The sequence below is a fragment of the Eulemur rufifrons genome, chromosome 15, assembly GCF_041146395.1.
Source record: "Eulemur rufifrons isolate Redbay chromosome 15, OSU_ERuf_1, whole genome shotgun sequence".
In the NCBI taxonomy this organism is placed as follows: Eukaryota; Metazoa; Chordata; class Mammalia; order Primates; family Lemuridae; genus Eulemur; species Eulemur rufifrons.
In genome coordinates, this window is record NC_090997.1 from 4,085,886 (window position 1) to 4,113,488 (window position 27,603).

General features: G+C 59.1%; 1 protein-coding gene across 2 annotated transcripts; it reads right to left on the reverse strand.

Moving 5' to 3' along the window:
- Positions 1 to 247: 247 nt before the first annotated feature.
- On the reverse strand, positions 248 to 22,918 carry IP6K3 (inositol hexakisphosphate kinase 3). 2 transcript variants are annotated; one of them, XM_069487763.1, is made up of 6 exons: positions 22,729 to 22,918; positions 12,773 to 13,136; positions 6,402 to 6,603; positions 5,096 to 5,271; positions 3,924 to 4,099; positions 248 to 1,724 (listed from the first exon to the last, which is right to left on the reverse strand). In XM_069487763.1, the coding sequence occupies exons 2-6, from the start codon at positions 12,969 to 12,971 to the stop codon at positions 1,257 to 1,259; spliced, it is 1,221 nt and encodes a 406-aa protein (XP_069343864.1). In that variant the 5' UTR covers positions 12,972 to 13,136; positions 22,729 to 22,918; the 3' UTR covers positions 248 to 1,256. The 2 variants fall into 2 exon arrangements, with proteins under 2 accessions (XP_069343864.1, XP_069343863.1); XM_069487762.1 differs by having other exon boundaries at positions 5,096 to 5,277.
- Positions 22,919 to 27,603: the final 4,685 nt, after the last annotated feature.

A 27,603-nucleotide genomic window follows, 5' to 3' on the forward strand; every position in this document is an offset into this window, starting at 1 on the left:
ATATTTCATTAGCCACCATTTCCGCCCGAGTTCCCTGAAGGATTGTAGGAAATTGGTGAACTGTTCGTGTTGTATACTCTAGTCACTCACAAATTGGGACTGCCATACAGTGTGATCAGAATAAACACATGGAAAGGGTAATAAGGCACGCCAACAATCACTGGTGACCTCAGCAATTTTATTAACAAATTTATTTCCCTAATTGGGTAACGTATCTCAGTGCTTGACTCAAGGGCATTGTAATAGGTTTCCATACCGCAGAAGAAGGAATTAATTAGAGCTGTTTGTTATTGTTCCATATTTATGCTTGTCCCCCAGTCTCGTAAACATTGCCCCTGATTTCCTCGGTCCTCCGGCTTCTTCTGACACCCCCAACCCACCCCCAAAATAAATAAATAGAAAGCGGAGAGTGTAGTTTAGTGTCAGTGGCTCCTCCTCATGTGCATCCCGCCCCCCACTGGAAGCTGCGTTTCATGGTCAGAGTCATTTCATGGTCAGAATGTGGCAGAATCATCACTTCCAGCAGGCACCAGAAGTCTGTAAAGAGATTCCTCAGTATAATAGATTTTGGGGGGAAAAAAGGAAAAGCAAAAAAGGAAAAAAACAAGCCTCTAAAGAGACCCTCGTCTCTACAGGCACACGGAGGACCTGGGGTCCTGCTCTGCCTGTGCTTGTGCCTGGGCTTGTCCTTGTCCACTTAGCACCTGGGTGCGAGAAGGTGAGGTGGGCAGATCTGTTCCGCTTCCTCCTGCCCCATTTACAACTGCTCGCAGGAAGGTACGAGGCATTCACGAGCTCTGTCTGTCCTTGGAGTGGGCAGCCCAGACCAGGGAAAACCATGAACTCAGGAACTCGCTCTTCAAGGCGACTTCAAGTACGGTTTTTGCCTCGCGGCGTGCGAGGACTGCGGCGTGACAGCAGGCGGGCACTCTCAGATGCACACGCTCCAGAACCGCACTGCAGTGCTGGCCTCCAGCTCATCATGCTGCTCCTTCCGGTGCACTCCACACGGGTGCCACTTTATCCTGACTGTCCCTTCTACGATGACCAGCATTAGGGCAGGATGCCAGGGTATGTGGAATTACCCCCAGAGCTGATTGACAGCTGTTAATGTAGTCTGCCATGTATAGAGATGGCTTTGAGGGTAGCTATGACTATTACAAGGACATCTAAGGGGTGTCTAGACTACCCTAGCTACCAATAGGTCCCTTCTTGAGATCTGTAGCCCAGAAAAATCCAGATAAGCCCAGGAAGTTTCATTGTCCCTCTTGGATATCCTGCAGGATCCCAATGAGATTTTCCAGGCCAAAAATATAGCCAGGGTCTGGTCCATCGTAGGTGGTGTGCTCATTCCAGGAGCCCTTGTATGTCGTGTGAGCAAAGTCGATCATGCGGATGTCAACCTTGGCGAGACCCCCGGGAGAGCTGCCGTGGGCCACCTGCGGAACCTCCTGAGGATGTAGGCTGCCTGAGGTTCTTTCCAATGGCTCCTGCCCGTCATAGATGATGAGGAGAGAGCTGGAGTAGAACCGGTATGAACTCTGGCTCCTAATGACCGAGAGGAGGGCCTGGAGCTGGCGCAGGATGGGCTCCAGCAGCTCCGTGCGGAGGTGGGTTCCATTGTGCAGGAACTGATAGAGGGCTTGTCTGAACCCCTCCACGGAGAGTTTTCTTCCATAGTACTTGTCTTTGCAGAGAAAGTGCTTCTTATCCGTTTGATAAACCTTACATTAAAAAGAAGAAAGAGAAAATGTGAAGAATTGCAAACGTAAAAAAAAAGTTGTATCTGGTACGGTTGCAGCATCACAAGCTAGGATGACACATGAACGGATGTCCAGGAGATGCGGGGCAGGGGTGACTGACGTGAGTGGAAGGTGACCCTCTGTGGCCTTTCCATTTTAAAATGCTTTCCATGCAAATCTTAATAGTAATCCTAGGACTAAAGACCCTTCACCCTACGAGGTGAGCCTCCCCCACAAGGAGAACAGTTGGATCTCCTTTCTTGTGAATTTCCAATGTCAACCTCCAAATCATGATTTAAGTTCTGGCTTCTGGCCCTCTTCAATTCAAATATTAGCAAACCCAAGCTAGAAAGCTTTAATAGGAATCTGAAATCACAGCCAATGGCTTTGGAAAGCCAACTAGATTAAATTTTTCCCAACGAAGTTTATAAAGTCCTTTCTCTGCAGAGTCCAAGGAAACAGTAATGGCTCTTGAGGTGGAGTGAGGTGAATTGCTTGGAAAGAACAAGACAGACTATGTCAGGTATGGACAGAGGTGCTAGGTAGCCAGTGCAGCTGAGGGGGCCTGGGTGGAGGAGGGCAGTTTATAGCAGCTCTGTGGGGCTGGCGGCCCCTCTCCTTGGCACTGTCTGCCCTCCCTTCCCCTGTCATGTCTTGGCCACCAGAAGGGAGCAGATGGAAGAGAGATGCTGATGGGGGGACAGTGGCAGCCACCCCTGTCTCACTCAGATGGCACAGGCAGCAGCAAAGCTGAACCAAGGCCAGCGGCTGGCATGGCCAGGGGGGACTTGCCGCCCCTCTGCCTGGCACACCTGGAAGGGCTGCCCATACCTGGCCAAGACAGTTTCTCGGGTCTTTCTTGCCTTCACAGTACATGATATGTTTATAGAAAACCAGTGTTGAAAAAAATCAGAAAGATAGGATAGACCTCGGGTTGCCTTTACAGGGCTGGAGATTGGCTGCTAAATTAGCCATCATAAATATGTGACAGGCATCACTTTCTGAATAAATCAGATCAATTTCAGAAGATTTGAGGTCCAGAGAGAGATTCCATTTACACCACAAATCATCACACTGCATTCTCTTGAGGACTGCATTCCAAGCCTTCCAAGGGACATGTGTGCAACAGATTTATAGACTTAACTTCCAGCTTCAAGGGGTGGCAGTTTCAATTAAGGAAAGCTATAACGTTTACCGCCAAATTGGTGTCTGGTTTTGCTTTGAGTAGACAGACTGTAAGAGGGAATGAGTGGGGAACGTTTATTTCCTCCTGTTCTCCTGCAGCCCCTGTCATGAGCTACATCAGAGCAGTGAAAATGAGATGAGTAGTCTGCGTGATAAGAAAACGACCATTCCTTGCGGGGGTAGCAGGTTATGACCTTCCCATTTTGTTAACCAGAACAGGTAACAAAAAGAAGCAGAACAGGTGGATTAAGAAAAGGAAATGGGCCAGGTGCGGTGGCTCACACCTGTGATCCTAGCACTCTGGGAAGCTGAGGTGGGAGAATCGCTTGAGCTCAGGAGTTCGAGACCAGCCTGAGCAAGAGCGAGACCCCGTCTCTACAAAATACAGAAAAATTAGCCAGGTGTGGTGGCAGCACCTATACTCCCAACTACTCGGGAGGCTGAGGCAGGAGAATTGCTTGAGCCCAGGAGTGTGAGGTTGCTGTGAGCTATGATGACCCCACCACACTCTAGCCTGGGCAACAAAGCAAGACCCTGTCTGAAACAATAAAATTAAAAAAGAGGAAATGGCTAACGAGAATTCAGGGAGCAGACTGCCGTACAGCATCTGAGGAAAGGATTCAGCTTTATTATTCAAGAGAATGAGGACTCGGGAAGCCACAGAGTGCAGCAAAGAACTCTTTCTCTTGGCTCCTCCCCAGCCCCTGCTCACACACTGTCATCAAAGGTCTGCTCGCCGCATGGGCAGGAGCCACGTGGCCACTGTGGAACGTTTCAGATGCCAAAGACGTGGCACTCCTATCCTGAAGGGTGCTCTTGAGAAAACCCAGCGTGTTGCAGACCAAGACAGCACGGCTCTGTTGAGAGACTGGTTCCCAGCTCCTCCCCTGTTGCTCCCCAGCGAAGGGCTCTGCAGGGGCAGGGGTGTCTGGATGGGAGACGCGCTGGTGCCGTAGCGGACACGCGGGTGCCGCGCTGTGGCCCTCCGCGACCTACCTGCATGCCGCAGATGCGCACGCCCAGGCGGGCCGAGGTGCTCTGCGCACACTTCTTCATGTGACGGGCCTTCTTCTCCTCGGACGCGTCGTCCCCGTGCTGCCGGGTCCCCATCTTCAGGTCCAGGATGCAGGGGTGCGTGTACTGCGACACCACGTTTTCCAGCAACAGGAACCCTAGTCACACTGAGTTAAGAAAGACTCCGAGGACTCCCAGGCTGCTGCCCCACCGGAGGCCGTCAGCGTGCCTTAGAGGCTGCGCGCAAATTCCCCATTCAGGCGCCTTCCCCGCCTCCCGGCCCCGCTCACAGACAAGCTCAGCCTTGCTGTTAAGAATTCAAGGTATTAGCTTTGCAGGCTGCTTTAATAAGTCCATTTATTTAGGGGGAGTTTAGGAGTGTGTGAGCTTTTCCCTTCTTCATTTGCTCTGAGGTTGAAATTTAAATGCAGGCGAGAAGTCCCTGGCAGGCCAGGCCCAATACACATTTGATGGCAGAAAATCGTAAGGCCAAAACCTCCCGTCACTGAGTGGACCAGTACCTTTTGGGAGAAATGGGTGGATGTTAGCTTTGGAGATGTGTTGCAGGAATATTAATTTCAGTGGAGTAATTATCCTGCAAAAGCTTCTTAGGGATTAGGGTTGCAGATGTGTCTTAGTACATACTGTGAAACCAGCCACCCGTTTTTTGGAAGGAGCCCAGTGGTGACAAAGGGACACTTCAAACCTAAATTTGCTCCCTGAGAACCTGGCAGCCCGTTGAGGGGGGACCTCCTCTCAGAGTCCCTCCCGCGGATACTTCCCCATGGAAGAGGCCGGCGGGGGAATGTGCAGATACGGATGGGAGGTCGGGCCGGGGCCACATCTAGCCCTGTGAGCCCCGTGCTGCCTCCACCCAGCGTGGCATAGCGGCCCTCGTCCCACCCCCCACTGCCCAGGTGGCAGGGCACTGGGTTCCGCTTCATTCCCAGCCTGACTTCCCCGTACTCTCTGATTTTTCTTTTGGAGGGATCTGATTTCTTCTTGGTCCCTCACATCCGTCTGGCTGTCCCTGCCCACCCCTCCCTCGGCCCCACGTACCTGTCTGCTTTCCCCTCCCACGCCTGCTCCGGTATGTCTCTCTGTCCCCTGTCCCTGCCTTGGGACTGCGTGTGGTGGGAGGTGGGCAAGGATACGGTGCCGCTTGTTCTCGGGGAACTCGGAGCGCAGGCGGGTCAGGTGGGCCTGGTGGCAGTGCAGGCCCCACGGGTTACAGCTCTTCTTCTCAACCTGGTTCCCGTTAGCGTCTTCCACCAGCGAGGACACTTGAGCGTTGAGGTGGGACTCGGGCCTCAGGGGCGCCTTGGCTGGGCTGCGGCTGGCGGGAGCACACGACCGTCAGGGTGGTGCGGGGAGGGTGCTGTGACTGTGACTGGGCTCCCTGGGACGGGCTCTGACAGGGCTGTCCCCAGCTGCCCTCCCTGGCGGCCCTCACCAGGCTGCTGGAAGTGCCCTCCCTGTCCAGCTCGGGTCCCTGGGACCAGATCACACCACACTGCAGGCCTCTCGGGTTTTCTGCAAACCCCAGAGTAAGTCGTTGGAATGTGTCACCCATCGGAGGGCCGAGGTGATTTAAACTGGCCGTGAGTGATCTGGACTATTACTCCTCTTCCCATGGGGCCACGTGTGGGCAGCAGCCCCGTCCGGAAGTGCAAGGAGGCTTAGACTCTGATACTCTGGCAGGTCTGTGTGTGCTTGAGACCTCACAGTGCCATGGGGAGCGGGGTGAGGTGGGCTGGGGGAGCCCCAGGACCTGGGGACGCCCCCTTTCTCCTGCCTTCCTGCATCTTGGCTTCCCCATCTGTGAAATGGAGATAACGTGGGCTGCTGCCTGACACTGAGCCAGGAGCGTAATTGGATCCACCGCTGCTTAGGGAAGGGAGGTATTGTCGTTGTGGTAGCTCCCTTTTGTTTTCCATACGTGTTTTAAAAATCCCCAGGGATCCTTTTCATCTGAGGAAGGCCAGCTGACATTGTCAGAGGTTTCGGAGCCCTCCCCAAGGACGTCTGGACGCGCTGTGAGCCGCGCGGACCTTCCCCCTCATCACGTCCTGACCGCTAAGGAAAGATGATTTCTGAGCAATTAGCCACACTATTCCTTTATGTAAACTATTCTAGGGCTTCTGTTCTGCACACTTTTCCCTCAGAGACGCCTGATGGTCTCAGTGAAACACGTGTTTAATTAAACAAATATGTACCGAATACGTACTCTGCTTAGAACTCTGCCTGTGCATCAACTTCTGAGATAAAATGCACCGTAATCCTCCCTCTAGAAGTGGCATAAAGGAAAATCCATTCCTTTCCTTGGGCACATTGGTTATTCTAGACAGAGCCTTCCTCTGAATCTCTCATTTCCTCGGCGCCAGCCCTAACAGGGAGGGTTGGCCTCGGGCACAGGTGGGAGCGGTGCCGGGTTCTGCCAGGCTGCCAGGTAGCCCTCACCTCTCCCTGGGTGAGCGCGCCAGCTGCGCAAGGATGCGGGCGCTGCCGCTGCCGCTGGTGCTCTGCTGGAGCGTCTGCCAGAGGGCCACCGCCGCCGCCGACTCCGCGGACACCTTGAAGGGCTCCTGATTCTCTTTCAGTGGGTTGGCGACCAGGCTGAGATGGCCCTGGCTGTCTTTCCAGAGTTGCACTGTGATGGTGCCTGCAGAACACACAGGGAGGGGAGGAAAGACCAGGTGAGATGGCCTCCCAGTGGACACGTGGCAGAGGGTGACAGCGTTGGGAGTTCAGTTTAATGGCACAGGTCAACCTCCCCTCTTCCCCAACGCCTCGCTCAGTAAAGAGCTCTGGGACTGGCCTGGTTTCTCCTGAACCTGATGCTGCTCCAGAACGAGCCCAGAGCTCCGGCTGTAGGAAATAGCCTTGGGCTGATCCGCCCACAGCACGGCCTCTGCTTCAGCCCCTCTCTGCTCCTTCGTTCTTAGGCAAAGCCCTCCCTGTCCCTTTTGTTCTTGCATTCCATACTCTTGGTACGTGTGCATGCACACACACACACACACACACACAAACGCACCATCCCGCTGTGCCCTGCCTGGGGACCTCAGAGCCGGTCCTCCCACCTCCGAGTGCAATGAGGGAAGCTGGGGCCCCTCCCGCCCCTCCTCTTAGCCTCTGCCTCCTTCATCCTTCTTCTCCCTTTGTCGTCACCTGTCTGACAGCACGCGGGGCCCAGGACCCGGGTCACCGCTTCCTTCACCCTCCCCGTCTCTCTGCCTTTCACACTGGTGATCTGCCCTGTCCTCTGGTCAGACGCATGGGCACACGAAGGCCGTTGGCACGTGGTTCTTTGGTGAAACAGGGCACTTGCGAGATTTCCCTGCGGTGCCTGTCATCGGTGTTTGTGATCAAGGAACAAAGCCCACTGGTTGTGAAAGCGAAGGCTGCCCGGAAACCCTGAACAAACGTGCTCGTGGGCCCTCCGGGGCACTGGCCAGGCGGGGCCATCAGCTGCTGCAGGCCCGTTCCGGCTCTGTGGTCTTTGGAGTCCTGTTCTCGGGGCAGAGCTAAGCCTCCCTCCGTGGGGCTTAGCGTCCAGGGGGTGCCCCGCCTTGGCAGCGCCCTGGTGGTGGCCCAGGAGACAGCATGTGGTTTTGTGAGAACCAGATGTGAGAGTCCTTGTCATCCTGTCCTTCCTGCAGCTGATGCGTGAGTCTCTGTGCCCCCCGCCCCATGCACCAATCCACTCTCACCCCGCTGTGCCCTGCTTTGTGCCCCAGGGCTGACCCGTGGAGTATGCCGATGGCCTCCTTGCCCTGCGGCTTCCCAGTGGCTTCGGCCAGTGGGGCGCACTGGCGGGAGGCGGAGGGTGGGAGGAGAAAGGCTGGGTCCCCCCTGCTTCACCGTGGGCTGGCCTGCGTCCACACCTGCCGCGGCCCCCTGTGGCCTCCACGCTCGCTGGGTTGGTGACACTGCCCCTTACGTTGGCCCTCGTGGCCTGGGTGGTCACAGCTCTGCAGTGTGGCTAGTCCCCGCTGCCCTCGGCCCTGGTTGTTCCCTGAATCCTGCCTGCACATCTGCAGACAGCTCCTTTCAAGATTCTCTTCATCGAAACCGCTTTGAGCGTGCCCTTTGCCTCCTGCTGGGACCCCGACTGATGGAGGGTGGGCTGCGTGTCTGTACGTCCTCCAAGGTATTTCCTCCCCAGCCACTTGGTCACCTTCTCAGAGTGCGTGGCAATTTCTGCTGAGCAAGCCATAAAGGCAGCTGATCTGCCTGCCTGGTCCCCCTGGCCGGTCAGTGTGGACACTCGTTTTCTGGGCTGCTCTGTAATTCAGCAAGTTGCTCTCCAGAGCCATCTGTGCCTAGCTCAGCGGTCTCCCTGGGCCAGTCCTGTCATCTCAGATTCCCAGTGCCCTAATTTTGCAGCCTGAGAGTGACATTCAGTCCTTTCCAACTCCTAAAAAAACTCCACTTTTCCTCACCCCTCGCTCCTGTGTCCTGTGATGTAATCACGATGGTAATGAGAACACCGTACCCAAACCTGGCATTTTACCGTTTCCCTGCCACCAGCATTCGTCCCTAGGCCAAGCCCACCATAGCCGTCCCACTCGTGGAGCAAGGCCTGCTGGCGGGGAGGAATCCTGGAGCCACCCGCCCCGTCTGGCTGCCTGCCGTGCGTGGCACTAGGCCGGCTCCGAGCTGCTTTCCTTTGCTGCCTCTAAGTCCCGATGCATCTGCAAGGGCCGCTGACGGTCGCTGAGGCTCAGGGAGATCGAATAACCTGCTCAGGGTCACAGGGTTGACACAGGGTGGAGCTCTGAGCTGCCACCCCAGTCGTGGTGTGGAAGAAGGGACAAGCAGTGACATGGAGCCAGGGACTGTCTCTGGAGAGCCCGGTGTCGTCACGCTGTGTTTACCCTGCGTGCGCATGAGGGACACTCCTGCCGTGTCCCCAGTCACACGTGCTCTGCTCATTCTGTCCCGTGGGGGAGAACAGAGAGGCCGCGATTCCTTCACCCAGGACAGGGCTGTCTGTACCGAGGGCTGGGGCGCCAAGCCAAAGGGCCTGGGGTTTACATCTGCAGCCCTGAGTCCTCAGGGAAGGGGTGTCGTCATCGTGCTTGTTCTAGGGAGAAGTGACCTTTCCGGAACCATAGCCTGCTGCTCCACTCGCGACGGGAGGGAGCTGGCTCGGTGCGGTGCCGGTCCCTGCGGAGCTCAGGCCTCCCGGCTGCTGGGAGCCGGAAAGGTGTGCCGGCCAAGCCCTCTCGGGTCTTGTAAAGTTCACTTGCCACCCAGCAGCCCCCCGGCTTCTCCACTTGTGAGGCTGCGGTGACAGGCCTGCGGAAAGCACAGGCTTGGGAAGCCCCAGGCCCAGGAGGTCTCCCTGGAGGACAAGAAACGTGGCCTTCACCCCTCTCCAGGCTCCAGCTCTTGTCTGATCTCATCAGTTCTGAGTGTCTGAGCAAATGGAGGACAGCAGAGGTGCAAATAACCCAAAACCAATAAAATCCGAAAGTCATTTCCATTTCTCATATTGTCAGAGCTACACAGCCAGGCTCTGCGTCCCCGTCTCTCTCTGCCTTTCTGCGCGCCTCTGCCGGCTGTGTCTGTCTCCGGCTCTTGTCTCCCTTCCCCTCCGTCTCTCTCTCACCACTCCGTGCCCCGTGCAGCTCAGCTCAGCCCTTCCGTCCAGAGCCCGGCACCTGCAGGCTGGGACCCAGAGCCGACAGCCCCTTGCAGGGGGTCTCAGGTTGCTGCCCCTGGCAGAGCAGCATGTCGGTAGAACCCAGACTCCTTGGTGCTTGGGTTGTGCTTTTAACCAAGGGCCACGTGGGCTGCCCCTGGCCTCTGCCTTGCCCTGTGTGTCTGTGGGGATTAGGCGTTGGAGGCCCCCCACCGCCCCGACTAGGAGAGTGTGGGACCCAGCCAGAGTCCCCTCCTGCCTGCTCTCCAGCCCTCTCCACCTACCTCCACCTGAGACCATGCCAGCTGGGCAGGCAAGAGTGCTTACTGCCACGACTGGCATGCCCAGAGCATCTCAGCAATTTTGGTTTGGCCGAGCAGCTTCCTGAGCCTCAGTGACTATTCTATCACGTATTTATTTTTAAGCTTATGAGAGCATTAACTTGCCACTGTCTGTAATATGAATCGGCTCAACCGTTAACCAGCTGGACCTAAGAGCATGTCCTCATTCGCCCAGAGTGGACAGGCAGACCGGGAGGCAGAGGGACACAGCCCCGAGGAGCTGCTGCGCCCAAGGAACCCAGCAGAGGTCCAGGCCGAGCTTCTGGCATGAGGCGGCTGCCCGTTGGAATGACGTCCCTGCCCAGTCTTCTCCCTGAGGCCATCCCGGTCAGGCCAGCGAGAAGGCGGTGGCTGTGCTCCATGGCTGGTGGTGGCCACTTCAGAAATGGCCCTCTCTCTGGGGGGCTGTTCCTATCGGGGAGGAAAAGGGAGACCCCCATGGCAGCCTTGGGGAATTTGAGTCCCCTGACCTGAGGTCACTAGCTGACTGACCCCGGGCAAGTCATGTCCCTGCCCCCCTTGGGCTAGATGACCCCCAAAGCACTGGCACCCCGAGTCCATCCCTCCAGGAACAGTGGAGCTCAGTGGAGCGGGCCTGTGCGGCCAGAGCCCACACTTGGGGCTTCCAGTCCTGATCCACCTCTCGCTGGCTGTGTGGCCTGAGCAAGCCGGGTACCTCTCTGTGCCTCGTTTCCTCGCCTGTGACACAGGAGTAATAAAGGTGTCTACCTCAGCAGGTTGTGAGGGTCACATGAACCGGAACACGGAAGCCGCTTACAGCTGTGGCAGGCGCAGAGCCAAGGTCAGCTGATGCCACTTTGCTAACTGGACAACGAGCAGCCCCGCAGCCTGACGGCCCTCCCAGGGAGCCTTCCTGTCTACAGCCGACCTCGGCCGCCCGCCCTCTTCCCGCCTCCACCCCAGCTCCCGAGGCCCTGGCAGTCCCGGGTCCGGGGCTTTTGCTGGTGTCTCCTTAGCTGTGCGTGCTCGTGCTCGGTCAGCGGGCGCTGCGCGAGCCGCGGTCTGCTCGGCATGAGTCAGCGTTTCTGCTTCTTCAAAGTCTCCTGTGGGTGTCGCCCCAGCCACGGCTCTGTCGCCCCCTCAGCCACAGCAGGGTGGGTGGTCAGTTACCAGGTCTCATCTGAGGGGTGTCACAGGGCTCCCTGACGCAGGTGCCTGCCCGGCTTGTTTAGAAACACCGTCTCCTGTGTCTCGAAGCTGTTGCTGCACTTGGCTATGACACCTTGGCTCTAATTCACTTGCTGAGCTAGCAGAGCCCCAGGGGAGACAGCAGTGCCGGGCCCAACCTGAGGGGAAGCAGGGCAGAGCAGGGGTCTGGACAGCAGACCCGTGCCTGGGCGCCCGAGAGTAGCGCCCTCCTACCCCCGCCAGAGGCCTGGCCAAGCACAGAAGAGAGCAGGGGAGGGGCCAGGTGGTCTCCCCAAGACCAGGCCAGCCTCTGTCCCTTTCCCGCTTTGGCAGCCAGTCTCAGCTGCAGAGCCCTGCAGAGCAGGCATGAAATGCTGCTGGCAGGAGGCCGCCCCACCCCCGTCTTGCCATCCCTCTGCTGGGCTGAGTTCAGTTGCGAAGGGACAGTCATTAATTCCGGTGGGTGCCCTGACAAGATGGGCAGTGACCCGCAACCAGCCAGGCAACAGCAGCCTGAGGGCCCGGGAGACCCCAGCGGAGAGGAGGCGGCTGCACAGGCGGCCCTGGCCTGTCCTCCCCTGTCTCTCAGTGTGCGATGATCATCAGCTTGTCTGAGGCTCTCAGGAGGTCCTGGCAGGCTGGCCTGAACCCTGGCACGTGGGAAACAGTGCTCGGAGGCAAGGCCCAGAGCGCAGGGCCTGGCGCCCCCACCGGCGGTTCCATCTGGACCACGCTGAGTGCGGACTCCTGCTCTCAGCCCAGGACCCGGGATCCTGACTCGGGTCTGGAGTGGGGCCTGGGCACCTGCGAAGGCGGCTGACCTTGGATCGCACTTGGAGAGACACCAGTGGAGAGAGGCCCCTCCTCCCCAGTTATCTTGGTCATTGAAGTGCAAGTGAGTTTTTAACGGACTTATTGGACGTTATCACCTTCCCCGCAGACAAGAGAGCAGAGCTTGCAGTGGTGAACTCTCAGCTCCTCTAGGGAGGTCTTTTCTCTGAGCACTCGCCCCACGGGGGGTCTCGCGGGGGCAGAGCCAGCGGGCTCTCTACCCAGGGCCGGGTGGGGACTCAGCGGCCTGCCCCCAGGCACTGGGCCTCCCACCCGCTTTCTCTCCCCAGAGTCACCTTGGGCTCTGATCCAGAGCACACACAGCCCCGTGCAGAGGGCGCCCCAGCTGCTCCCAGGTGGCAGCCCATTCTCCGGGCTTTGCCCCTTCCTGGGTGAAGGTGGGAATTCTGGTTTCCTAAAAGAGCTGCGTTCCAGCTTCTCCATGCCCTGTCCCAGGCCCCAGGCTCCTGCTACCCGCCTGGGCCTCCAGAGGGAGGTTACGGAGGCCTCAACCTATCCCGTGTTTACAGCCATGCTTAACCAGCCACGACGCCCTCAAGGCACAGCCCAGACTGCCACCTCAGGGCCGGGTGGAACAGGGGCATTGTGTTACTCCATTCTCAATTCCAGGAAGCCTGGTGGCTTGAGCTAATTTGTCTGGAAGCCAAATGGCATTACACTCCAGCCCTGGAGGCATGAAGAGTTCAGAGAAACCAGGGCACGAAGGCCAGCCCGGGAGAGGGGCACATCTCCATGGCAACGCTTGCACACACCCACAGTGCACCAAGAAGAGGGGGTGTGTGCAGATGGGCCTGGGCCCGGTGTGGCCGCACCCAGACGTGGCCTGGCTGCCGGACACTCACCTTTGTACTGTGGGGTGAAGCGCTTCATGGCCAGCGGCAGGGACTCGTAGAACCTCTGCTCCCGGGAGATGAGGGGCTTGCACACGGTGTGCTCGTCATACTTCATCACGCTCATGTGTCCCCCGACCTGGTGCAGGAAGGGCTCCAGCTGCACGCCCGCCCTGGCATCCCTGGCGTCCGCGCTGCCCTGTACGACCATGATTCCGCACAGGGAGCCGGTCACCCTGCAGAACCTGCGAGAGGACGGGGTGAGGTAGAAGCTAGATCCGCTCCTGGACGGAATTCGGGCCGTCAGTGGTCCTCAGCTTTCTCCTTCTTGGCCTTCACTGCTGTCTGGGCACAGTTGTCTTCCCGCGTGTGGCCTCTGGAAAGCAGAGGAGGAAGGTGGAATGATATGACATGCGGGAGGTGGCATGCTCAGAAGGGCCCACACGGTCCCCAGCCTGGACCAGGACAGGTAGGTTCCTCCCTGGTAGCTTAAACAAGCCTATACATGTGCATCGGTTCCTTCTGGAATAGTCTATCACAAGAAACTGGTAACAGTCATTGCCCCCATGGAGCAGGGGTGAAAGGAGACTTTAAATACCATTTTGTACCTTTTGAATTTAAATTAAAACATTTTTAAAAATCAAACAACATATCCATAAGCTTCCAGAGTTTGAAGACCGTGTCTTAACTGCTCTCGTCGTGTTGGCTTCTGTCCTTTGGGAACACCGACCCCAGGCTCAGCGAGAAGCAGGCAGAGCCCTGCTGCCGGGCACTCAGGGTCTTGCAGGGCCGGGGTGCGGGGTGCTTTGGGGGTGTGCCGTAAGCTATACACCATCAGTGCGCATCATGGCTCCACCACACAATTGCTGTGCGACCCTGGACGAGTTCCTGAGGGCCTCTCTGGGCCTCAGTTTCCCCATCTGTAGAACAGGATAATAATGATACCTACCTCATGGAATTCGGGACAGAGCTGAGGTAAGGCCCATGGTGGGAAGGTCGGCCCAGTGCCCAGAGCAAAGTGCTCACTGAATGTGGTCTAGAAATTATTATCTCTAGCATTGTGACCACAGGGGTCCTATTTCCCCAACAGCTCTGCGTTGTAGGAAAGGGAGGACACTTTGCAAACGAGGAGAGTGAGGCTTGCGATACCTTGCCCAGCGTTTCTCCTGGCCAGGAGCAGAGCAGAAGTCAAGCTAGGGTCTCCTCTTCCCTGGGCCCGGTGCCCTCCTGCACCTGCCCTTCTGTCTAGGGTGGGCTTGTGCATCTCAGGCAGATGCTGGAACCTGGGCCGGAAACACAGCCCCTAACATGTCCTGACTTGGTGTCAGGAGAGTACCAAGGAGACACTCTGGGGGGAGGCTCTTCTTGCTGTATTTGTCCTGTCCAAGAGGACATTCCCACAGCGGTGCCCGTCATCGCTGAGTTATTAATACTCTCTCCCTCTGCTGGACTCCTGGTCACAGATGCGACCAGGCGGGCAGTGCTGGGCATGATTAACCCTCTAACTGACCTTCAGTCCAGGCCGCGGGCACGGCTGGCTGGATCCACACACAGTGGTGCCCGTCAATTTGTTCAGGCCCTTGGCTCAGGGAGGCTCCCGCCAGCGGCCCAGGCCTCCAGCTCACAGTGGCTTTGACAGCCTCAGCCTGGCCTGTTCCTTCCCCAACAAAGGAGAATCAGCTTTTTGGCCTACAGGATTGGCCAAAAAAAGCTCCTTCAGGAAGGGGAAGGGGTGGGGGTTCTGGCTGGTGCATGTGTATGTGCTCTGCAGGATGCAGGGTGAGGCTTCTGGGGCAGCTGCGTGGCTGGAGTGTGACTGGGCAGATTGGGGTTGCAGGGGTGAGGCGTTGGGGGGAGGCCTGATGGTGAGCGGCCCGGGCCTGACGCTCCACCCGGGGCCTCTTCACAGCTCTGCTCTAGGGCAGCGCAGAAGTGAGCCCCACCTGGGAGCCCATCCAGGAGCTGAGAAAAGAAGCTGGAGAGAGGGATCTATACTTGGGAAACGGACCGACGGATGAGCCGATACCTTCAGTCTGATAACCCTCCAGTTATGGGGCAAGGTATCCCCGTTGCTTGGCAAACCCGATTCTACTTGCAGGTTTGGAGAAGGCAAGAAGGAAGAGCGCAGAGAAAACCAAGGCGGCCGGACGCCTCTCCCCTCACTGGGCTGCTTGCATGTGGGCCTTCACGGCGGACCTGTCCCCAGGCAGAGGCACTTCCGGTAACCACAGGGACAGCTAGTCTGCAAATTTCATTTATAGCCACTCCTGGAAGGAGCCCTGGCTTCCGTGCCTCACACTTGTCTCCCCAGGGCCTGGGCCAGCACTAAACCAGGCCTGGCCTTGCCGGCGCCGGCTTAGCTCTGCCAACGCGTCCCAGCCGCGTCCCAGCCGGGTCCCACGCGGTCCCCGCCCTTCTCTCCCCTCCACCCGTCTGCGCAGGCGCTCTAAGGACGTGGACAGCGGGGGGCGTGGTGAGGGAACAATAGCAATAGATGCACACACAGAGCTTGCTGGGTGCCACACCATGCTCCAGTGCTTTGTACGGAGTAACCCATTTAAGCCTCGCTGCTATCCTAGGAGGGAATCAGCCTCATTTTACAGATGAGGAAACCGAGGCACAGACAGGTTAAGTAACTTCCCCGTGCACCCAGATAGTGAGGGGACACCGGGGTTTGAACCCAGGTGCACCAGACCCACGGTGCGCTCCCCTGCCACGCTGCGGGGAGGCTGAGGGTTATTTTTTATCTATTTTAAATATCAGGCAACTGAGCCGAAAGGAGGCCGGGACTTGGCCAAAGTCACCTGCAAGTCACTGGTGATGCTGGGACAGGTCTTCTTGTCCCCTGGCCTGTCCCCCACCCCACTTAATGACGTGGAGTGTGGGCTGGAGAGGACAGCATCACTCCCCCACCTCTGCAGACACCATCACGAAGGGTGGGCAGGAGGCCCACCCAGAGCAGGGGTGGCATTGACCTTCTCCAGGGCTTTCTGGCCGGGGATGCCAGCCAGACCTGAGAGGCACTGTCATCCCCAGCCCCACACTGGTTCCTGCTACAGCCTTGTGATGTCCTCCCACCTCGACGTCAGGCGTTCTCAGGATCCCTGGCTGTTCCTTCTCACAGAGCGCAGAGTGGGCCAGGAAGACCCCTGGGCCTCCAGCACACCCGTGATGCAGACACTCCTGCCCCGGCCTTGGGGCGGTTAGCAGTGATTGGGTGGCTGCTGGGTAGCCAGCCCGTACTTTTAAAAAAGCTGGACTTGACAGCTGGGGAAACCGAGGCCCTTTCTCAAGGCCACCTTAGGGTGTAGATTAGGTGACGCCAGAGGGCCTCCTGCCTCTGCGCCGTGTGGTCTGCATGTCTGACACAGATGTGAAGGGGCAAAGGGCAGGGGAGGAGCAGTGGCCTCAGCCCTGGAGCACCGGCTGGAGCTGGGCAGGGTGGGCTTTGCCACCGCTTGGGGAAGCGATCTGTGGCTCCCCCTTGGCACAGATGCTGAACTCGGATTCCCAGGGGAGACTGAGGTCTGTCTGTGTCTGCCTTTGCCGGTGGCCTCCAGCTCTGTGGGACTGAGCTAGGGAAGGCCCCCGTCTTCCCACTCCTTCTGTGCAAGTCCCAAATAAATAATGCAAGTTGATAGGACATTGTTCAGCCCAGACCTTCCTTTTGCCACCAGCAGGCATTCCTGTCACTGCCATGGGCCTGGGCCTTTGATCAATGCCTCTGGCCCTGTTCTGTTTCCTGAGAGCACTAGGCAAGAATCAGAGGCCAGGGGCAATTCCAGGCATTCCCACCAGCTTGCTAAGGCCCTGGGGTGAGCTGGGCAACTGCTCTGAGTTTGGTTTACCGCCTACTGCCACAGCGTTGCATGACACCCAGGTGACACATGCACAGGACTCCTTTGTCGAGTCCTGTTTCCCAGCAGCTCCACCACTTGGGGCTTGTCACTGCGGGTTACTCTCAGGGCCGACACCCGTGAGCCAGCTGGGCGCTGCGAAGGCAGGTGAGGGAAGGCCTGAGATGCGGCCTCCCGCCCCTCCGACACTCTGCTGAATGCCCCGGGCTCCCTTCACTGCTCTGAAGGGAGACAAATGTCCCTCTCTCCAGGCCACACCTCTCCCCACAGCCGCACAGCCCAGACCCTTGCCCAGCACCCTTCCCCAGGGCTCCTTGGAAAGGTGTAAGAGGGACACAGAGGGGGAGGAGGGAGGAGGGGGGAGGAGAGGGGAGGAGGGAGGAGGGGGGAGGGCGGAGGGCAGGGGTGAGGTGCCCCTAGCCAGAATAGCTCAGCTTAAATGCTGCCCCCCCCCCACTGCCAGGAACTGGACAGATGGCCCCAGGTCCCTGTGTCCTCCTGTCTTTGGGTCATGTCCTAAATGAAATAACTCTGGGCCTCACTCCAGGAAACTCAGGGGCTAATTTCTGCTGATGGGGCGCAGCCACCAAGCCGGTTGTTAAATGAGGCCCTGGGCTGTCTGTGTCAGTACAAACCCTGCTCTGCAGCCCTCGGGGCCTGAGTGACAGCCAGCCTGCCGCTGGGCTGCCAGACACTCCCTGGTATGGAAGGAGGGTCACCGACAGCAGGGCCTCAGGTATATTTGGCTCCCAGAGTGGGGACAGATGACAATACCAGTGATTCTAAGACCCTAAGACCTCACGGATGCCAGATACAATGACAGATGCCACCCATCAAGCTGAGATGGATGAGGGCATCATAACTTGTCACCACCAGTCGGCACAGTTTACTTCAGAGAGGCTGTGTGTGTGCAACCTCTACGAACGAGCTAAATCTGAGTTCGTTAAAAATTACAGAAGATGCATCTCTTTTAGAACTTGCCACTCCCATTTCAGGGAAGATGGCAGACGAAACCACACATCAGACTTGTAGGGCTTCACACCTGGAATAAATTAGTCATGGACTATGTCTTAGTAAAGCCTGTCAACTTCCTCTATCTGGAAACAAACGGGCGGACTGTCGCCATGGTCAGGGCTGTTCACGGCTGTTCTGGGTTTCCCGTGGGGACGTGGCACCACTGCAGCTGACCTGCAGGCAGGTGTGGCCACACGACTTCCTGGCCAGCACAATGTGGATGGCAGTGGCATGTGCGCCTTCTGCAGTTCCCCACATTCTCTTTCCCTGGCCATGGTGATCGTGGAAGAGGTGGGGGCTCTGCCAGCCTGGGTCCCTGAGTCGCTGTACCTACTGCATGTGTAGCATGGCAGAGAAATCGGTCTTCACTGTATTTAGCCACTGAGCTTTGGAGTGGCTTGTTATGCAGCACAGCCTGGTCCGTGCCGCCCGATTCACCGGCTCACAGCCCGTGCGGAGCTCTTAAGTTGAAAGCAACTTCGCTTGCGCCAGGCACTCAAATATTTCATGGCACAAATATATCCTACATAATGGCCACTCCTAGTAAGCATCGACAGTGGACCACTGGCTTTACAATCACACCTCTGTTTCTCAAGGTAATAATTTTCAGATGGAGAAACTGAGGGTGTGAAAAGTTGCAGAGCTTTCTCAGGGTCCTGAGCTGGTGAGGACCAGCGCTGGGACTCAGCCGTGGCACGTCTGTCTCATTCTAAAGTCCATGCCCGTTCCGCCCCGTGCAGTCCTCCTTGGAGTGGGGGTGGCTGCCAAGCCGCTCTGGCTCTCTCTGGGAGTCCTGAGACCCGGGTCAGGTTCTTAGGGCTGGGGTCCTGTCCTAGGCCCTCTCCATGCCTGTGCCTCGGTGACCTGCATCGGGAATGGGAGCCTTCCAGGAGCTGCGCCTGGCTGGGCAGCGAGAGCCCCACACCGGGGCACAGGACGCTGCCAGTGGCAGTGTGACGAGGTGCGCGGCAGTGCGGATTCACGGTGCCCTGGGTGGGGCCCCACCTGCGGGCTGGGCCGTACCCTGCTCCACACCACCACAGGCGTCACCTGCAGACTAGAGCGGTAACACCCAAGGAGCATGATCATTTCTCACACGTAAGTGTGTTGGTAATGATCGAAATGCAAATGCACGTAAAGGCATTGTTGAAGTCCTAGTGGTTTCTGTCATCATCTATTTTCTCAATCAGCAGATCCTAGAAGTATAATGAGCATCGCCTGGGACTGGCAGGGAAACAGGACGTGGGAAAGGAGCCTGGTTGAAAAGGTCAGGAGAGGCGCTGCTCCCGGCTGAGACGGGGGTGGCTTGAGAGGCCCAGAAAGGGGTCCAGGAGGCGGGAGATGTCGGCTCAGCACTGGGGCGCTTGGGGAGGGCCTGCTCCGAGGCGTGTGTGTACAGGAGCAGTAGGGGACGGGCAGGAGGTGGTGGCTGGAGGGGAGGGTTGTGTGGAGGAGGAAGACACAGGGTGCTGTGCGGCCCCGCCCAGTGTCGCGAGCCGTGCGGCGCCGCAGCAGCAGAGAGGGCAGAGAGGGGTCCCAGCCCTGCCAGCCAGAGGAGATGCTTGGTCCCCTGAGATACCAAGGTGCTGGAGCCTTCAGGACCACATCCTGAGAAATCTTAGGTGGTGGGGAGAGGGCGTTCTGGGGAGAAGATAATTAAGAAACAGCTTGTAGCAAAGAAGACAGCGATACGAAATGCGGCAGGCTGCACGGTTCCCAGACAGCGTGGTTTATGGCCGGCCCTCTCGCCTCTGAAGCTCTAACGTGCATTCCACAGGCCTCCTGGAGACAGAGGTTTGGTACAAGTACCATTCAATGTCTTTGCGGCACCCAGGGGAGCATTTTTTAATCTATTAGAGATGAGAGGACCCGAAAACCATTTAAAACCGCTCAGGTTGTGATGGGTACAGGAAACGTGGAGTTTCTCACGTGGCTGAGGGCCGTGCATCATCTGGGGCCATCTGGGCCGGGAAGACACAAGCTTATTTTCCAGGGGGAAGAAAATGGAGCTTACAATCTAGTCTAAAAATGACTCCAGGGCCGTAGGGCGGTGCGCCCTCGGTGCGTGGCTCCCTGGCTCGGTGGGATCAATACTGAGCGCCGGGGGACTTCACACGTCACCTTCCCAGCCGCGGCTCAAATATGTGGCTTTGGAGCATCTGCCTCCCAGGGCAGGCTGGATTGCCAGAATCAGAGAGCCATACTTCAAATTCCTCAGTCACAGAAACTTATTTCAGGGCTGATTTTATCCTTTGAGAGGGGATTTTTTTCACCCTTTTTTCTTAACATTTAAAACCTCCCAACGTTTCTCGAGCTCGAGGACCAAATACGATTTTAATGCAGCGATTATTAGTTTAGAAGCCCTTCAGCCACTGACAAATGCACTTAGCAGCGCCAGCCATGTTCTGATCGTGCTGTCAAGGCGGGAGAAACAGGGGGGAAGGTGACTCGAAAGCTGTGCGGGTACAGGGGCTGTCGGGGGAGGCAGAGGCTGCGAGGGCCGGTCCGTCCCAGCCCAGTAGATCCTGACTCCTGCCAGCACGGCGGGCCCTCGGCACGGTCAGCGACCGCTCCAGCAGCCCCTCCCAGGCGTGCTTCGCTCCCCGGACCTCGCCTCTTGAAGCTGCGCCCTGGACCTCGGATACTACTAAGCACCCAGACCCACCTATTCATTTCCCGCCCCGACACCCCGCCCCACACCTCCTGCCTTTCTCTAAGCGTGTGACCCACTGCCTGTCTCCCGCCGGAGGCCTGGGAGCCAGTGGTCAGCCTGGACGTTTTATAGTTGCAAGAAGGCACAGTTTTTTAAGGTCAAAGCACAGTAATGGGGCGGAGTGTGTGTGTGTGTGTGTGTTTGCGTGCACGTGCCTGTGTGTGCTGTGCGGCATGGTCCTTCAGGCCGTGGAGCCGCCTTGGTCAACTCCAACGCCAGCAAGGCCTTCCCCAGCAGAGGGCAGCAGCACACGCTCGGGCCGGCTCTGCCCAGAGAGAGATTAACTCTGTCGGAAAACTAAAGCCAGCGCCCAGCCCTTGCCCAGTGAGTGACCAGGGGACACATTCTCAGACGCGTCTTGGGTCTGCCCAGGATTTGCCCAGACCTGTCCCCAGAGAGTCCGGATGGCAGCTGAAGTGTTCCTGCCTGTACCAGGCAGGCGGTTTTGGAAAGCTCAAAGTCACCAAGGTAGGAGCCTCCCCACCAACATTCCCCCTCCTTTTGCCACTCTCCCCCCACCCCCGTACCCGGGGTCAGGGGCTGCGGAGGAGGTGGGGGTGGCGCTTGAGACACATTTGAGCGGAGCACGGCGGGGTCTCACCCTCCCACCCAGGCCCCACGCCCTGGCACCCAGGTGAGGAAGAATAACTACGAGGAAAAGCCGGTGGATGCGGCACTGGGCGCAGCCCTGGCCCCTAGAGCCCTGTCCAGCCCCTCCCCCTCCTGCACCCACCTTTCCTCTCCTGCGGCCACCGCTGGTCTCCTTCCCTGAATGACCCAGTGCTCATAAAGTTTACTGCTGTTCCCCGAGGCTGCTGGCGAACCAGATAGCGCCCATACGGCTTTCCCCTGAGAAGGATTTATTCTGTGCGCTGCTCAGAGCGGGAGAGGAGGGGATTTTGCTGGCCACGGGGTGGGCCCAGCCCGGCCTACGGAACCCTGGGGTCCCAGGCTGCACAGGGCGGAGGACCAGCAGGGCCCCAGGGGCCTCAGGCCCTTTACAGAGGAGAGGTTGTCCAGGCCCCTGGGAGGGAGCACGGTGGGGCAGGAGACCTGGATCCCCCCAGGACTCCCTGTCCCCTCTGGCCTCACTGGCCCATCTGCGCTGAGTGCTGTCGGACCCCACCTGGGGGACAACTGGCCCTTCAATTCAGCAAGTCAACGTGGCGGGGGAGGGAGCTGGCAGAGACACCTCCGAATTGAAGGGAAGCTCAGAGGCATCCTGGCTGGATCCCGGGCTAGCGAAGCACTGGCCACCTCAGGGACAGCTGTGGGACTGAGAACAGGACTGGATGCAGCTCCTGGGACTTGCCCATTGTGAGTGGGGCAGTGGTTTCGGGGTTGGCAAGAGCCTGCGGGGCTCATTGTGGCGGGGAAGGGGGAGGCTGCGACGTCCATAAATTACTTCAAATTCTTCAGCCTTAGCGTATGTGATGAAGCAAATATGGCAGATCTCAAACAACCATGGAAATCCAGGCGCAGGATGTGCACCTGTTCGTGACCTCATTCCCTCTATTTTTCCCTGTATTCTTGAAGTCTCTCATAATAAAAAGCTTAAAGAAATAAACTGGTAGTTTTTAAAAAACATAAAGACCTGAGTCCCGCCCTGTGGGATTCGAGTCTCTGGGGACGGGGCTGGTGTGGGCGGTTTTAAGGTCCCCAGGAATCCTGAGGGCCCCAGGGCAGGCTCAGGTCTTGGGTCCACTGGGGGAACGAGAAGAGCCACGGAGAGGTGGGGCCACCAAGACTCTGCCACTGCCCAGGGCAGCAGGGGCCACTGCCTGGCGGTGACATGCCTCTGACACCCGTGGCCCCCTCCTGTTGACCGCCCCCATCTCCCTGTGCCGAGCCCCAGGCCCCGAGCCCCAGCTGCTGTGTGGGCGCTGACGTCATCCCTCCGGGAGGAAGGGCGGGCGGCTGGCATGGGACGTGCTGTCCCTGGGGCCCAGGGGTTGCTGCCGCCTTTCTTGGACACTGGCCTCTGCGACGGGTTAACCCAGCGTGGAGTGGGAATTGTCGGCTCCCGTCCCTGGCACCTGCCCCCGACCCCTGGCTTCCTCTGCAGTCCTAGCCCACCCCCTCGCCCTCCCTGTCCATGCAGGGGCCAATGTTAGTGGATCTGGGGACACTCCAGGAAGGAGAGGGCTGGAATCACCCAGGGGAGGAGAGGTGGAAGAGAAGCAAATGCCAGGACGCCCACATTGCTGAGCTGCCCCAACACCCCAGCGCAGCCCCGCGGCGCACACAGACGCACAGACCCACACGCGTCGCTGCCACCTCCGTGGGGCAGGCTCCTAGCAGCCCGGGATGGGGCGAGAGCCCTGTGGTGTGAACAGGCCCCGTGGCCCTGAGACCCACTCTCCCCTCACTCAGGCAGCACTCACCAGGGCCTCCTTCTGGGGGGGGTGGGGAGGGTCCGGCAGAAGGGGATCCAGTCGCCAGTGCCCCCAGCTGCAGCCGTGGGGCGAAGGCCTCTCCCAGCGTGGAGTACTCACTCGCTGTCCCCTAGAGCCCTGGGTGGACAGGGCTGCTCAGAAGGGCCAGGCTGCCAGTGGCCTGGGGAAGGAAGGGTCACCTGACCCTCTGGGGAAGGGCCGGCAGGGACTGGCATGTCCAGCTGTCAGCTGGGTGTCCTGCTGCTCTGGGGCAGGGCCAGAGGGGCCGGGAGGGAGGGGATGAGGAGGAGGAGAAGGAAGGGGGAGGAGCAGGAGTGTGGGAAGGGGAGGAGAGTTCCGCTCAGCTGCCTGGGTGGATGGCAGGCCCTGGGCACGAAGGCCCCTGGGTATTTTTTTGTTCAAAAGAAAAGGGGTAAGTCGAGGGTGGGGGTCACGCTCTCCCTTCCCCTGGTCTCCCCAGCCCTCCGCCTTCCCAACTTCCGACTGTAGTTTGAGAAGGCAGGCCGGGCAGCCGTCAGGGGGCCGAGGGCCGCCTCAAGTTTTGAGGCCCTGTGTGTGCCAGACCCTCTGCCAGGGCTGACCAAGGACCCTAGACAAGTGCCTGTTGTCGGGGGCTTATAGGTGGGGGCAATTCCAGTGTAAGTGTTTGGTGGGAGAACATGGGGCTTAGGAGGGGCAGGGATGGCATCCTGGGGGAAGTGACCAACTGAGACCTGACGGAGAAATAGGGTCATCTGGATAAAGAGGGGGGAGGTGGTGAGAAGAGGCCCGGAGGTGGGGTGGGCTCTGGGCTGGAAGTGAGCAGGGATGTGGAGCAATGAGGGGAGGGACCCCACAGGCCTCTGTCCCCAGCCTTGGGGAGGAACTAAAGCGCTTTATGCCAGGCGCAGTCAGGCTGGGGTCTGAGTGTGGAACCCTCAAAGGCAGGCAGACAGGCGCTGTCTCCGGCTGGGTCCTGGCCTGGCGGGGAGGGGCAGTGGGCTGGGCAGGAGTGGGCGAGCTCCTGAGAACCGACGGGTCAGGCTGGACGAGGTCTGGTGGCTGTGGACGGGGAGAGGCGGGTGGAGGAAAAGGAGGGTTCCTGAAGGTTCAGGCCTCCGGTCTGAGCGGCCCCGGATCAGTATTAGGAAGGTCCGAAGTCAGCCGTTTGGGCGGCTCAAGCTCCCCTGGACTTCTGGCTCAAGTTCCCCGGGCGCTGGGTGCCCACCTGCCCTTCCTGGGCTTCTCCTGTGTGTGAGACCAGCTGCTCTCGGCCCACACACCCCTCAGGCCCAGCTTGCCCCCTGGTCCGGTCCGGCCTCTCTCTGGACCCCCTCCCCCAGCTCCCGGCCCCCGAGACCTGTAGGTGCAGCACCGAGGCAAGACTAGAACCCAGGCCTCCTGGCCCTCGTGCACCAGCATCGCCCCCTGGGTGCCCTCCATGCCCACCCGGGGCCCGGCATGGCAGGAGCCCTCAGCAATGTGTTAGCAGCAGGAGAATGAGGTGGGTGGGAAGGCCGCCCGCCCACCCAGCTGCCCTGGCAGTGGCTTCCAGCCTTCCCGTCTCCACGGCCAGCCCTCCCACACCCAGGCGGGGTAGAGCCCCGCAGGCATGTAAGGAGTTTCTGGGGGTGGGGATCCCACGCATACCCCCCACCCCCACCCCCGAGCCCAAGGTGGCTGACCACATGTCGCCAGGGAAGGCAGATGGTCCCCGTGTGCACGAGCCCTCCCACTGCCCAGCTGTGTGCCAGGCTCGGGTTACCTGGCCCTGGAAGAGCGTGTGACCTCCTTTCCCCCCAGCCCTCCCTCACCTCCCCTCTGCCCTTCCAGCTGGACTCAGACCCCTGTTCTAGGAACCGCAGAACCACCATGGGGCTGAGCCAGGAGACCCGCAAGGGTCAAGAGCGGAAGGAACTTCCTGCCCGAGAAGACGGCCAGCAAGTGGGCTGGCACCCTGGTCTCCAGGAGGGCCGATCCACGTTCCACTGCCTGCTTTCTGCCTTTGTTGTCAAGAGTGAAGTTCATACTGATTTCTTATTTACCTATTTAACAACATTTTGAGCCCCTAATATGTGACCTGGGACATACAGCAGTAGACACAACGCACGGGGCCCTGCTGCCGGACCTTTCCGTTACGTAATCAAACAGAGCACTTTATTTCTGTGTCCTGGCTGCGGCCAAGTTCTCTCGACGGTCATTTCTCCAAAGCTCACTTCACTTCCAAGGTGCCTGCTGCTATGTCTCTTTCCACAGCCGTGTCTGGGACCCACCTTCGCCCAGATGGCAGCTCCTCGGCCACCCTCGGGCCTGGCTCCCGTCCCTCCTGCTCCAGGCAGTCAGCAGAAACGCCTGGGCGCAGAGGCGCGCGCTGCTGCTTGAGGCCCTTCCCCCCAGGCGCAGGGTGGCCTGGGCCCTCCCTGGCTGGCCCCAGCCTGGCCGGACCTCGGAGGGCTCCCCTGTCTGCTGCCTCGCCGCCGTCCGCCCACCACCCTGTCCTGTGCCGCTCACGTCCCAGACGTTTCTCTAGCTGGTCCCTTTCCTCCATCTCCTCGGCCCCCGCCTGGCCACCATATGGTCACGGGGGACACCCGCAGCTCCTTAGTGCCCTGGTTCTCTTTGCAAACCCGCTCCTACAGGCCGTTCTCCTCAAAGTGATGTTTTGAAATGATTTGCATCACGTCACTTCCCTGCTTAATATTCTGCAGTGGCTCCCTGTCCTCAGAATAAATTCCAAGTCCCTCCACAGTCCCACCTCACGTGGCACCCCCTTGCTCTCGGTGGTCCAGCCACACCTTCTGTCCTTTCTGATCTGGGCAACCCCCCCTCACCCCTCCACCTGCTAACTCCTCTCTACCCTTCAGATGCCAGCTCAAGCTCACCTCCTCCCAGAAGCCCTCCCTGACCTTTCCGACACAGCCCACCGTCCAGTACTTTCTTTGGAAGCACTTTTGCCAGATGAAGTTGCATGTTTACTTGTGCCATTTGTCCACTGCGTGACTCTCCTCCTTGAGGACGGTGACTTGGCTCACTTTGCTCAACACTATGTCCTCAGAATGTCCCAGCGCCAGCCTTCCAGAACATGTTTGTGAATGAACGAGTGAGTGAACACATGGGCTTGTTCTGGGTCTCTGGCTCTCCCTCCCGGCCTCTGGGAGCTGGGGCTTGCACAACAGGGCTCCCTGTCCTCCTCCTGCCCCAGTCACCGTGGCTCTGTGGCAACCCTACTCAGCAGCCACCCCGTCCCTGCTCCTGTGACCCAGAGTTCTGGCCGTAGAGACAGCCTCCGCATTCCAGGGCTTGTCGTCACCCCCTTACCACGGTGTAAACATGGGCAGCTGCCACAGACCTGCCCAGGTTCCAGCAAGAGCCCCTCCTTCCCGTGCTGGGCTCGCCTCACTGTACCCCAGCCTGGCACGGCACCCTCCTCTTCCCTCCCACCCCGCCCCACGTCCTAGAAAGCGCAGGATGGGACACACCCTGGGAGAGGTCACTATCCAGCCCTTCACAGTCAGGGGAGGTCTCAGGGCCGGGCGGCGGCTTGTGACTCGCACACTGAGAATCGCACCATGCTGGCCTGTCCTGGCCCAGCCCCCAGCCACACCCAGGAACTCCCAGCCTGGGTGCTGGATCCCGCGCAGGGCTCTGCACCAGAGCCACCGGGCTGCTGCCTGTCGCCCAGACAGCTGGAGAGAGAGGCCCCAGGGCGGCAGGGGCCAGGCCCAGACCTCTGCACCCTCGCCTCTCTCCTCAGCTCGGAAGTGCGGAGTCGGGATTGGAACCTGAGCCCCCACTCCTCTCTCACGCCCTATCTTATTATTGGGCAGCCCCACAGCCTCACATCGGTGCCGAGACACATCCCAGGCCAGGGGAAAGCACGGGGTTAACCTCCACTTCCCGGCCAGGCCTGGGCCATGTCTGGGCCTGGGGAAGGCTGGCAGGAGAGAGGAGTCGGCCGCCCGCGCACGTGGACACAGGCTGGGGTCTCTGCACTGGCCCGGCTCTCCCAGAGCGCTGGGTGACAGTCCACACCCCCAGCTCACATCTGGCTGAGGCCCGGAGGAAGGATGTCCTGCCAAGGGCCACACGGGGAGCTGGGACCTCCCAACCCATGACCGCTCTCAGGAAGGCAGGTTCCTGCGGGGTTTTGATCCACGCGAAAGCCAGCGTGTGGCACCGAGAACCCAATTGCGTGCCATCGACACTGCGGCTCGTGTCCTCTTCGCCCTGTAAACAATCTGCAAGTAAAACTTACGAGGCCTGCACGGTGGCCGACATCAAAGGCCATCAGAGGATGGATGGTGGCCGGCTGGGGGCCCTGCCCTGCCCGCCTGTCCCAAGAACTCTGCTGCCCTTTCTGGGCGGGGGTGGGGTGGGGTGGGGGGTGGGGGGCACTGCCTTCCTTGAGAGAACAGGCTGCCACCTGCCTTCCGGGCTCAAGGAGAGGAGACCGGGAGGGCCCTGCCCAGAGAATCTCCCCAGGGGTGGCCTGAACCCACCATTACTGCCGTAGTTTGACAGCTTGGTTGGCTCAGCTCAGAGCAGTCCTTTACAGAAGGTAGAAAATCCCAGAACATCAGAGCTGGAGGGGCCTTTAGAGGCTTCCTGTTATGATCCTTTCATTTCACAGGAGAGGAGAGACACAAGAAGGCCGGGAGGGGGAGAGGGCTGGCCTGGGTCTGCGCTGCGGCTGGCGGGAGAGCCGGAACCGAACCCAAGGGGCGCGTGGCAGAGCGCGGCTGGCAGGGACGGGCGGCGGATCCACGGACGGTGGACGTGGACTCACCTCGCTCAGTTCCCAGCTCTGCCGTCCCCTGGGGACGCGACTGTGGACAAGCACCCTAGCCTCACCGAGCCTCAGTTTCCTTAGCTGTAAAGCAGGGA

Excerpts from the sequence above, each read along its gene's own strand:
- IP6K3 (XM_069487762.1), bottom strand. The coding sequence starts at position 12,971 with ATGGTCGTACAGGGCAGCGCGGACGCCAGGGATGCCAGGGCGGGCGTG. Across the intron at positions 6,604-12,772 it reads CTTCACCCCACAGTACAAAG|GCACCATCACAGTGCAACTC; the intron begins GTGAGTGTCCGG and ends TGTGTTCTGCAG. Across the intron at positions 5,278-6,401 it reads GCGCGCTCACCCAGGGAGAG|CCGCAGCCCAGCCAAGGCGC; the intron begins GTGAGGGCTACC and ends TGCTCCCGCCAG.